Source organism: Phascolarctos cinereus, unplaced genomic scaffold (genome assembly GCF_003287225.1).
Source record: "Phascolarctos cinereus isolate Bilbo 61053 unplaced genomic scaffold, phaCin_HiC Scaffold_1;HRSCAF=81, whole genome shotgun sequence".
NCBI lineage: Eukaryota > Metazoa > Chordata > Mammalia > Diprotodontia > Phascolarctidae > Phascolarctos > Phascolarctos cinereus.
Window position 1 is genome coordinate 228,490,317 of NW_027555514.1, and position 12,007 is coordinate 228,502,323.

Below are 12,007 nucleotides of genomic sequence, written 5' to 3' on the forward strand. Positions count from 1 at the left end.
ATTGTTGTTCTCATTTCATAGATAAGGAAACTGAGGCAGAAAGAAGTTAAGTGACTTGCCCAGGGTCACACAAAGTGAGTGTCTGAAGCAGGGTTCTAATGACTGAAGATCTAGAGCTCTATCTACTGTGCCACCCTAGCTGCCTCTGGGTGGGGTGGATACCCTGTGGTAGATTTACAAGAGGACAGAGTCACCCAGGATAGGCAGTATGGGTACTCTGTCTACAGACAGAGATTGCAACTCCAATCCTCCTTCATTGGATAGTCTTTATGGGGATTCTGTGGCTGAAAACCTTCATCCTCTGATGGCCAACACTCTGGTGATAAGCACACTGAACTCAGACAGGCTAGCCCTCTAACTACTGACACAGTCTATTGCTGGCCCAAACTTGAAGCCTTTCCAACTTGGTAGCATTGTCGGAGTATGAGCTGCACTAGCATAGTCTTTGAAGACCCTGAGTTAGATACAATCCAAGATAAATAAGCAGATGGTTGGAGAACAGTTAACTTCCTTCCATGAGTTCAGATCACCAGGCCTGAATACCAGTAAGGTATCTGACAACTTATTCTAGTATCTTAATAGATAAGATGGGCAGATACGGGCTAGATGATAGCATGGTTAGATGAATTCAGAAACAGTTGAATGACTGAATGCAAGGTTTAATTATTAATGGATCAATGTCCCCTTAGAGATCTTCAGTGAAATTTTTCAGGGGCATGTCTTTGATGCTAATGATGTTTGATATATTTATCAATGAGTTGGATAAAGACTTTGATGGCCTTCTTATAAAATCTACAGATGACACAAAACTGAAGGGATAATTAATGAAGTAAAGGACTAATACAGGCTACAAAAAGCTGATAGAAAAAGTTCCTGATGGGGCCAGCTAGGGGGTAAAGTGGATAGAGCATAGGCCCTAGAATCAGCAGGACCTGAGTTCAAATCTGGCCTCAGACACATAACACTCACTAGCTTCGTGACTCTGGGCAAGTCACTTAACCCCAATTGCCACAGACACACACACACACACACACACACACAAATCTTGATGGGCTAAAATGCTCGGTTGAAATTTAAGACAATTAAAACCAATGGGGTTTAAATCCTGTCCATACATGAGTTAAAAATACCAGCTGCACAAATATGGGTTAAAGGAGTTAAGTAAGGCTGGACAATTTTTTTGGTGACAAGGATCTGGGGGTTTTAGTGGATTCTGAGTTCAATATGTGTGAAATGACAGCCCAAAAACCTCATAGCAAACCAGAAACAAAAACCAGTGTGTGATGTTAGGCTGAAAACAGTGAAATTAAACAGGTAACAGTTATGCTGTACTCAGCCTTCCTCAGCTCTCATCTGGAGTACTCTGGCTAGTCCTCAAAATCACGTTTGAAAGACACTAATAAATCGGAGTCCAGAGCAACAGGACAAGAATGATGAGTCAACTAGACATCATGCCATAAAGATGGTATGATTTATTATCACCAGGATCAAATTTAAAATCTTCCATTTTGGCTTTTTAAGCCCTTCACAACTTAGCCCCTTCCTACTTTTCTAGTCCTCATATATTTTTCTTCCCTTACCTTGCTACGTGATCCACCAATCCAGCCATACTGGCCTTTTGCTCTTTCATACAACAGTCCATCTTGAGACTCCATGCTTTTCACTGGCTCTCCCCCCCATTCCTGGAATGCTCTCCCTCCTGGCCTCTTTCCAGACTCATCTACCCTATGGTCAGTGCCTCCTCTCTGAGATCATCTCCAATTTATTCTGTCTACATCTTGTTTGTTCATCGCTGTTTGCCTTTTCTATCACCTAATCCCCCATTACAGTTGTGAGCTTCATGAGGGAAGGGACTATTTTTGCTTTTCTTTTTTCTTACCTTTTAGCACCCTACCTGGCCCGTTGATGCTAAACAAATGAATGGTTTGTGGACTAGGTTTAAATATACTGGGGATGCTTAAGCTAAAAAAGAGAGGGGGTCGAGGGGGAGGCACTGGATGTTTTCAATTATTTTAAGGCTGTCACATGAAAGAGGGATTATTTGTCTCAGAACTAAGACCAATGGATGGAAAACTACTTAACACTTCCAACAACGTGGAATGGGAATTTTCATAGAGCTATCAATCAGTCAACAGTGATAAAGCACCTACTATGTGTCAGCCACTTTTTTAAGCGCTGGAAGCAGTGCGTTTCCCGTTAAAGAGGATCTTCATAACTCATTGAGGGGATTTATGTTCAGATACTGATCGAACCGTTTGACCTTCAGAGATTCCTTCAACTAGGAGATCCTGTAACTTTGTTTTCGAGGCGCTGAGAGACAAGACGTGAGAAGAGAGGGGCAACACCCTGGAACTATATTTCTGCCTAACACACTTGGAGACTTTCTCTTTGCTGGGTTTTTGCAGGATGGGTCTCCTGAAGCCAGCCAGCAGTTCGCTATACCTCGAGCAAAGGACAGTCGGCGCCGTCCGGTCACCCCCGGCCAGTACCAGTTTCATGCATCACAAGCTCCCAGGGCTCGGAAGCCACCGAGGAGTCGCAACCGAGACGCCGTCTCCCCGGGCTGGAAACCGGCGCTGGAGGGCGTAGGGCTGGGCGAGAAAAGCTGGGCTGCGGTTGGCCACCGGAGCCATCCATCTTCGCCGGCAAGCCCTGTGTGTCCTCGCGTATTGGAGGGGAGGGGTGGGGAATGGGAGGCAACGCCAGCCTCCTTCGCCTCCCTTCTCCTCACTCAGCTCCGTCGTCCGCCCCGCCCGCCTGTCTGCTGCTCCACTGCCTACCTGGGAGGACGCTGCTGTGCCGCGCATAGAAGGCTGGCGGCCGCGTCCGCGCGCGCACTCATCCCGGGCCGCCCGGAGGGGAGGCGCAGCTGCAGGGCGTGTATCTCTTGCAGGCTCTCGCTCGTTCTGTGGTGCGCGCGCGCGCGCGAAGGCAAGCAACTTTGCTGCAACCCGAGGCGGGGCTCCCCCTGCTGTGTGTGCGTGTACATGTGTCACCCGCGGCCTCGCTGGGGCACTGGGGAAAAAGGGAACGAGGACAATAAGGCGGCGGCATAGTAGACGGGAGAAGCAGAGGACTAGGCTCTGCACTCTGCGCTCTCTCCAGATTGTGGCCGCTGCAATCTGATTCGGGCAGAGCGCGCCGCTGGGGAGCCTGGCTCTGCCTTTATCCTCATCCTCATTTTTCGTCCCTGCCCTGGCACTAGCAACAGTGTTTCCTCGGGGGAGGAAAAAGCAGAGACGGCGGCGGCGGCAGCGGCAGCATCCCCAACTAAATCGGGACTAGTTTAGTACCAGAGATGGTGCCTGCTTAGCCTGCAAGGAAAGAGAGGGGTGGATGGCAAGCAGGGCCCCTTCTCCACTGTAGGCGTCTCTTCTTTCCAACTTGGGGAGGCTGGGAACTAGCTACCTGGCTCAGTTTCCAAACCTCCGGGGAACTCTATGCAAGCGTTCTCTAGGGCCAGGTTTAACAATGGTGAAGGGAGCCGGCGTGACCCGGCGGCTGTAGAGGAAGTGGGCAGGGTCCGGGGTGGGGTTTCGGAGGTGGGAGACGCCCCCCGCCCCCCTACTGGAGGCTCTCCCGCTGGAGTTTGCCACACTTCTCGGTCCTCAAGCCCCCCGGTTCTCCTTTCCCCATCTGATTGCATACGGCAGCCCAGCCTGGGAGGAGATGGTGCCAGCACCTGGGTTAATCTAGTAGTCGGCTTCCAGCTCCCTCGCACCCTCCTCCTCGTCCTCTTCCTCTTTTACCTCCTGCTGGTGCTGCTGCTGGGAACCCCGGCGTGTGGGAGTATAAAACTCTCTGCCTCTCCGAGGACACTGGGTTTATGACCATTGAACAGAACTTGCCCGTTTTTTAACCCCCTTCCCCCCCGGAACGACTGGATAATGTCCACCCCGAGCAGATTCAAGAAGGACAAAGAGATCATAGCGGAGTATGAAAGTCAAGTCAAAGGTAAGCGGGGCGGGGGAGCGGCTACCTTTCCTTTTGTGTGCGTTCCTGTATTTCTTTGTCACCGTGCTCTCTGAGTTTAATTTCTAACTTGCGGGTCAGCATTGCAAAGAGGTTGGCAAAGGGATCTGGAGACGCTACACCCTAGGCTTTGTACAGGGCTGCTCTGAGTCCTGCTAGACCCAGAGAGAACTGGGAATGAGGATTGCTTTTGCCGGGCTGGCTTCCCACTTTAAATAGGAATAATAATGGGCTTAACTTCATTTCCCACAACCATATAACTTACATGGGAGGCAGGCATAGGGGTGTTACTGTGACTGCCCAGTTTATTTGTGTTTCTAAATGTTAACATTGTGGTGGGGGTGATTTTTTTTCCCTAGAGATTAAGGGTTAACTACCCCTTTAAAAAAAAAAAAGCTTGCCTAATGCATGGCAATTAGACTGAGGAGAGACTAATAGAAGCTGACTCCCTGATAAATGTTCCAGGATACAGTGCCATCTTTCACACTTATACAGTAATATTGTTTTAGCGTGTGCTGGAAGTACTTGCTTGTAAAATTAGAGTTCAGATATTTGAGTATTACCTTCAGATCCCTTATTATACATTACAGTTAATGTAGACAGCATAACCTCATTTGGGTTGATTAAGCAATTTTCCTTTCGATGGCTGCTTCACCTACCTAGTGAGGGATTTTTTTTTCTTCTAAACATTTTTTTATTTCAGTAAAAGTGTTTTGTTGTTGCTGTTGCTGTTGAAGTATTTAAATATGGATTTGTGTGTTTTCCTTCATTGCTATTGTAGTCTATTTGAGATACCTTTCCTGACCAAGACAATGGGTGGAGTCTAGAGAGAGCTGCTATTCTCTGGAATTTTGAGTACAAAGTTCTTAAAGCTCATTCTCTTTTACCTGCCCTTCCCATAGAATCTTCTTGAAACGGCCAGTTAGAAATTTAGTTTTTTACTTGTCTGGAGCAAAGGCAGAAGAAGCATGCATTTTCTTTTGTGCAGGCAAGTTGTGAAAATAAGGCTAGAATTCAATCAAGAGACCTTGGTGGAGGAAGTATGAATCTAAGGCAACTTGGGATGGTCATCAGAAATTGTGACTTATTAGATGTTTGAAGCTTCTCATCAGTGTATGCTAAATCAGTTCTGTGATGGTGTTAAACATATGTGATCTTAAATGTTTGCAAGGAAACAGATATTTGTCTAGTATGAAATTATGATCATTTACAGTATTAACATAATTTCAACTAAATTATTTCTTCATATTTCTCTATTAAAATAGAGGCCAAATAAACTTTCTTATAGGTAAATGAACTCCACTGGGATTTCTTTTTCATGTAGGGCTTACTCTTCTTTGCATCATTGTCATCACTATTTGTTCATTTTTTTCCCACTGGCTCCCTTCAAGGCATCTCCAAGCATAAAATAATCTGGTCTCCCTGCTGTAGTGTTAGTTACCAGAATGTACTTTTGAGTATTATTTTAGTTAATTTAACTTTAGGATCGTAGATCACTTGCCTACAATCAAGGCCTTGTTTGAAAAGACTCATATGGCACCTCTTATCCAGATGATTAAAACCATTGTTTCAAGGCCACTGGTTGGCTTCTTGGTGCCAAAAATATCAAAGCAAGACAAATGTATATCTTTCATATCATTAAAGCATAAGCAGCCTTGAACACATTCCTTTGTAGTACCTGTCATTATTATGAACCTATGTTTCATGGCCAGCTGCAGGCAGGATTGTGGAGTAGATGAAGTTGTCTTTAATAGACAAACCTTCTCTGCCAGTACTTGCAGGGTTACCATTTAGTTTGGCAAGGATGCCATCTCATCTTGGCCTGCTTCTCTTGTCGGGGGGGGGGGGGGGCCCTGTGTTCCAGATTTTTCCCTCTCCTGACAAAGTTTGCTAGTCTTATACCCTCAGTGCCTCAGGGTCTTACTTTCCATCAGGGAGATGACAAATGAAACTACATTAATATGAAGCCAGACTGGAAGGGTTAACATTCCATTTAAACTGCCTGCCCTGAGGTCAGTAATTATTTTTGTTACCGAATCTGATGGCGTTTTTTTCCCTTAATTTTTATCCTTCTTCTCTGTATCATTTGACATCGTTGACCACCCTTTCTCCTCCTAGGCAACCTTTCCTTCTTAGGTTTTCATAGTACTACTCTTTCCTGATTTTCCTTCTCAACTGTCTCATTGCTTCTCTTTCTACCTGCTATGTTAATTGGATCCCACGGTTCACTTCTCTTCCCTTTACCTGGCTCTCACAGTGATCCCATTGACTTCCCATGGGTTCACCTTTCAACTTTATATGCAGATGACTCTCAGATGGTTATATCTGGCCCTTTTCTTTCTCCTGAACTTCAGTCCTACATTACTAACTGCCTATTGAGCATCTCAGACTCAACATGTCTGAACAGAACTCATTATCTGAACCCCCTAGTTCCCATCTCTCTTCCAGAGTTCCCAGTTTCTGTTAAGAGTATCTTTGTCCCCGGAGCCATCCTTGACTTTTCCCTTCCCTCAGTTCTCACATCTAATGGATTGCTAAGTCTTGGCCCTTCTCCTTCCACAATAGTTTTCATTTCTCCACTCACACAGCCTCTACCCCAGTTCAGGCTCTCATCATCTCCTGGTTAAACTATTGTGATATCTTTCTAACTGCTCTCCCTACCTCCAATTTCTCTATTTTATTATTCAGTTGCCACACAATTGCCAAACCAATATTCCTAAATCATGGCTCTTATTATGCCATTCCCTTGCCCTGGAAGCTTCACTGGCTTTCTGTGGCTGTAGGAAAAAAAAAAAACAACTAACTTTTCTGTTTGGCTTTTAAAGCCCTTTACAACCTAATTCCAGCCCAACTTTCTCGGCTAATTGCATATTACTCTCCTCCACACACTTTACACCCCACACAAATTAGCCTACTGGCTGTTCCCATTATATAATATTCCATCCCCTATCTCTGTGTCTTTGTCTCAATGGTGACATGTGGGATACCTTTCCTCCTTACTTCCAGTCTTTAGAATTCCTGCTTTCCTTCAGACTTCAGCTCAAGTACCCCTTCTTCTAAGAAACATATCATGCACTCCCTAGTTGCTAGTACCCTCCCATGTAGAAATTACTTTGCCTGTGTTATGCATTTGATTTTTGCCCCCCACCTATGTAAGCTGATTGGGGGCAGGTAGTAATTATTTCATTTTTGTCTTTGTCTCCTTAGTGTCTGGGACACAGTAGGCACTTAATAAATGCTTATTGATTTGAATTAATTATTAACTAGCCTTTCTCCCCATATCTCTCCTGCCCTTAGTGTGCTATATCTAACATTTTCATCTTAACATAGACCTTAGGGAAACAGTATGTTTCCCCAAAGTAAAGAGATACCTGAATATAGGCCAGGAAGAAGCAATTTTGGCTGGAAAGATTGATGAGAAGCCAACCAGTTGATCATCCTCCTTGTTAACAATTCAGTTAAAAGTTGCTTGGAAGAAGAGGAATTGAAACTAATGGCTAACACAAGGTTTGAGTTTTATCTCTGGATCTCAGTAATCCATGTGATATTTGCAGTATCCCCAGCAGAACTTAGTCATATCACACATGGGAACTCAACAATGCAAGTGGCACATATGGGTAGAACCTTCGTGCCACTGACTTGATGGCAGAGAGGTAGTGTTTGTTGTGAATGGCTTCAACTAGCTAGTTGATAGTTGCTATGAACTGACAGTTATTTTTTTTTCCACTACTTTTCCAGAGGTAGCTCTATACTCATCTCTATGCATTATGCACAGGAACTGCCAAGAAAAATCTGTTGTTTTTGAACCACTCTGTGGTCTGGAATACAAATAGTACTTTTTAGGAGCAGATGGAACATGAAGACCTGCCAGTTCGTTTTGATATGGCCTGAGATCATGCCACAGGTTTCCATATAGAAATTAAAGCTACTGTGTCATTAACATGTTGTTGTCGTCGTCGCTTTTTTTTTCCCATCATGCACCGAAAAGGAACAAGTGAGACACATAAAAACCAGTGGAATGCTATTTTCCGAAGGTGGAGGTAGGCTGACAGTCATGGAATCATAGAGTACTAGAGTTAGAAACGTACTTGAAAGGTCATGCAGTCTAACATCCTTCTTTTATAGATGAAGAAACAGACCCAGAGGATTCTAATGACTTGCCCAAAGTCATACAGGTAAGAGGAAGAGCTTACATGTGAACCTGGGTCCTCTGACCCCAACTCCAGAACATGTTCCATTGTGTCTTGTTATGAACCTCTTGGCACTGTGTCCTATAAGAGTCTCTTCCTGTATCTGAACCTCAGCTTTGTCATCTGTAAAGTGGAGGTAATACTGAGGCCATTTCATATTTATCTTGCTTTCTGCTTACTAATTGCAAAAGTACAGAGATGAGAAATGAAGTATCGTGGATGAGAAATAGCTAGAAGGTCAGTTTATTATACTAGAAAGTTTGGGAATAGACTGCAAAGGTAGATTGTAGCCAGGTTGTGAAGGGCTTTAAAAACCAGAGCAATTTATATTTTATTCAGGGAGAAATAGGGAGCTACAAGACTTTATTGAGAAAGGGGAGTGACTTGGTCAGACCCGTGCTTAACAGAATATTGGCTTCTCTGTGTAGGTTGTATTGGGGTAAGGAGAGACCAGATGATTAGGGGAAAAGGAAAAGAGCCTGTATGTTCTAGAATATTTATAGCAGCTCTCTTTGGGTGGCAAAGAACTGGAAATTGCAGGGATGCCCATCAATTGAGGAATGGCTGAACAAATTGTGGTATATGGTTATGAAGGAGTACTACTATGCTATAAGAAATGATAAATTCAGTGATTTTAGAAAAACATGTAAAGACTTGCACAAAATAATGAAGAATAAAGTGAGGAGAACCATGAGAACATTGTATATAGTAACAACAACGTATACTTTTTTTTTTGGTCAGTTGGGGTTAGGTGACTTGCCCAGAGTCACACAGCTAGTAAATGTCAAGTGTTTGGTCTGAGACTGGATTTGAATTCAGGTCCTCCTGACTTCAGGCCTGGTGTTCCATCCATTGCACCACCTAGCTGTCCCAACAACAATTTTTTTTTAAGAACAACTTTGAACAAATAAGTTATTTTGTCTATTATAAATATCCAGATTAACTACAAAGGACATATGAAGAAAGATGCTGTCTGCATCCAGAGAAAGAACTCATAAATAGAAGTATGTGTAGAATAATTTTACGTGTATATACACCTATTTGTGTCTAATGGTAGCCATCTCTAGGGCAGGAATGGGGAGTAGGGGAGAAAAAAAGGAAAAAAAAGAAATGTACATGATAATTTTGTATATTTGAAAGGAATAGTATGTTGTGTATAGTAGATTTGCAGTTTCATGTGCAATCATTTTTATTATGTGGTTATGGAAATGCTTGTTTTATTCCATAAATTAAATTTTTAAAAATAGTTGTTGAGGGCTTACTTAGGGGAATGGCCAAGAGTAGAGGTCAGATATGAGAGATGTCAAGGAGATAAACAGATTAGGCTTTAGCGACTGTTTGGATAAGGGAGGAAGGGAAAAGGAGAAGTTGAGGATAATGCCAAAGACTGGATAAGGGTGACTTTAACAACAATAGAAGAGTTAGGAGGAGGGTTAGACTTGGGGATGAGATGTCTATGTGCCATCTGATTTGAAATGTCCACTAGACAGTTTATGATGCAGGACAGACATTTTGGAGACTTTCTGGATATATAGATTTGAAGATCACCTGCAGAGAGATGAGAGTTAAATCCATGGGCCACTGATGAGGTTGCCTTGAGAAGGAAGAGAGAGAAGAGACAAAGATCCTGGAGAGATCCTTGGAGCACACCTAGACTTAAGGGCACCATAAAGAAAAAGAGCCATACTGCAAAGAGTGAGCAGCCAGGTGAGAGAACCAAGGGAGAAGAATGTGTCATGAAAACCCTGAGAAGAGAGAGTATGCAGGAGGACAGGGTGGGCAAGAGTGCCGAATGCTACAGAGAGGTCAAGGATGAGGACTGAGAAAAAGACATCTGATATGGAAATGAGGAGATCATTGGTAAATTAGAAAAATTGGGAATTGCCCATCTACATTGGTAAGAAAGGGCGTTATTGGGAGTTTCTTATGCTAGTAAAATAACAGGTTCAAACCAAAACAACAGCAAAAATCAAGACGTGAAGTGTGTGTGTGTGTGTGTGTGTGTGTGTGTGTGTGTGTGTGTGTGTAGTGTGAGAGAAAGAGAGAGAGAGAGAGAGAGATCAAAGGACCCAAGATCAATTGAATCCCTCACTCAACCTAATGAAAAGGTTACAGAGAAAATGAGAGCTTAGTGAAGGGCCACATGTTGTAAAGATGTGTCACTTTCAGGCTTTGAGTTTGCAGTAAAGATTTGCTGTTGAGTCATTTTCAGTTATGTTGAACTCTTCATGATGCTAAGAAAGACCTGATAGTATTCTTTTTCCTAATTGTTAGCAAAAGAAATTTGTACTTTAAAGCACAGAAAAGGTGATAGAGCAATAGATAGAAAGAAAACCCATTTGGGGTTTCCTTGGCAGAGATACTAGAGTGGTTTGCCCTTTCCTTCTCTAGCTCATTTTATAGATGAGGAAGTGGAGGCAAACAAGGTCAATGACTTGCCCAGAGTAACACAGCTAGTGAGAATGTCTGAGGCCAGATTTGAGCTCAGGAAGATGAGTCTTCCTGATTTCAAGCCAAGTGCTCTATCTACTACACCACCTGATTGCTTCTCCCTTATCCTCTCAGTAAAGGATATAAGACTTTAATTGGTTCCTTTGCATTTATAAGGGTTAGGAAACTCCCTCCAAGTATAGAGTCTATGGATCTAGCTTTTCTCTGTCCTCTGACTAGGGACTGAGAATTTGAAAGTGAAGTTACCTATCTGGTTAGAATCAAACTGTGGATTGGTTCTAACTCTTGACTACTTCTAGCTGGGTGCTAAGGGGATGGGGATTTCTTTCTTCTGTCTCTACCCCATCAGCAAAGCCATCATGAAGCAAAAGCACATGGTTGAGTCCAGCTGAGGAATTAAGTTAGTGTTTCTTATGACAGCCATTGAAATAAAGACTCCTTGAATTCAGGGAGTTTTTAAAAGTGAGGCTTGCTTAGTTTCTCCTACCCATTTCAATTCATATCACAACAAAGACATCACCAGATGAAAGATGACGTGGCAACCTGTGTCTGTACTGGGGAGGAGGAAACTTAAAAAATGTATTTTGCTTTTTTCCAATTACATGTAAAAACAATTTTAACATTTATTTTTTTTTAATTTTGAGTTCCAGAATCTCTCCCTCTTTTCCTCCTCTCTTCCGTCATTGAGGAGGCAAGCAGTTTGATATAGGTTATACATGTGCAGTCATGCAAAACATATTTCCATATTAGTCATGTTGCAAAAGAAAATAGACCATAAAAAAACCAAGAAAAATAGAGGAGGTTAAAAAATTATGCTTCAATTTTCATTCAAACTCTATCAGTTCTTTCTCTAGAGGTGGAAAACCGTTTTCTTCATCTTAGATCATTGTATTGCTGAGAATAGCTAAGTCAGTTGATCACCATACAATATCGCTATTATGTTGTACATATTCTCCTGGTTCTGCTAACCTCACTTTGCTTGAGTTCATATAAATCTTTCCAGGTTTTCCTGAAAGCATCCCCCTTTGTCATTTCTTATAGCACAATAGTATTCCATCACAATCACGTGCTACAACTTGTTCAGCCATTCCTCAATTGATGGACATCCCCTCAATTTCCAGTTTTTTGCCACAACAAAAGAGCTGCCATAAGTGTTTTTATACATAGAGATCCTTTCCCTTTTTTGGGATCTCTTTGGGGTACAGCCCTACAAGTGAAATGTCCACTAGACAGTTTATGATACAGTTTTATAACCCTTTGAGCAGAGTTCCAAATTGCTCTCCAGAATGGTTGGATCAGTTTACAACTCAACCCACAGTGCATTAATGTCCCAATTTTTCCACATCCCCTCCAACATTTCTCATTTTCCTTTTCTGTTGTATTAGCTGATCTGG

At 42.9% G+C, this 12,007-nt stretch overlaps 1 protein-coding gene across 1 annotated transcript in view; it reads left to right on the forward strand.

Moving 5' to 3' along the window:
• The first annotated feature begins 2,900 nt into the window (after positions 1–2,900).
• Positions 2,901–12,007, forward strand: part of SRGAP1 (SLIT-ROBO Rho GTPase activating protein 1) — a 331,212-nt gene continuing 322,105 nt past the window's right edge. The window contains 1 exon segment of the mRNA XM_020990183.2: positions 2,901–3,954. Coding sequence (XP_020845842.1) covers positions 3,888–3,954 — 67 coding nt within the window. The 5' untranslated portion in view covers positions 2,901–3,887.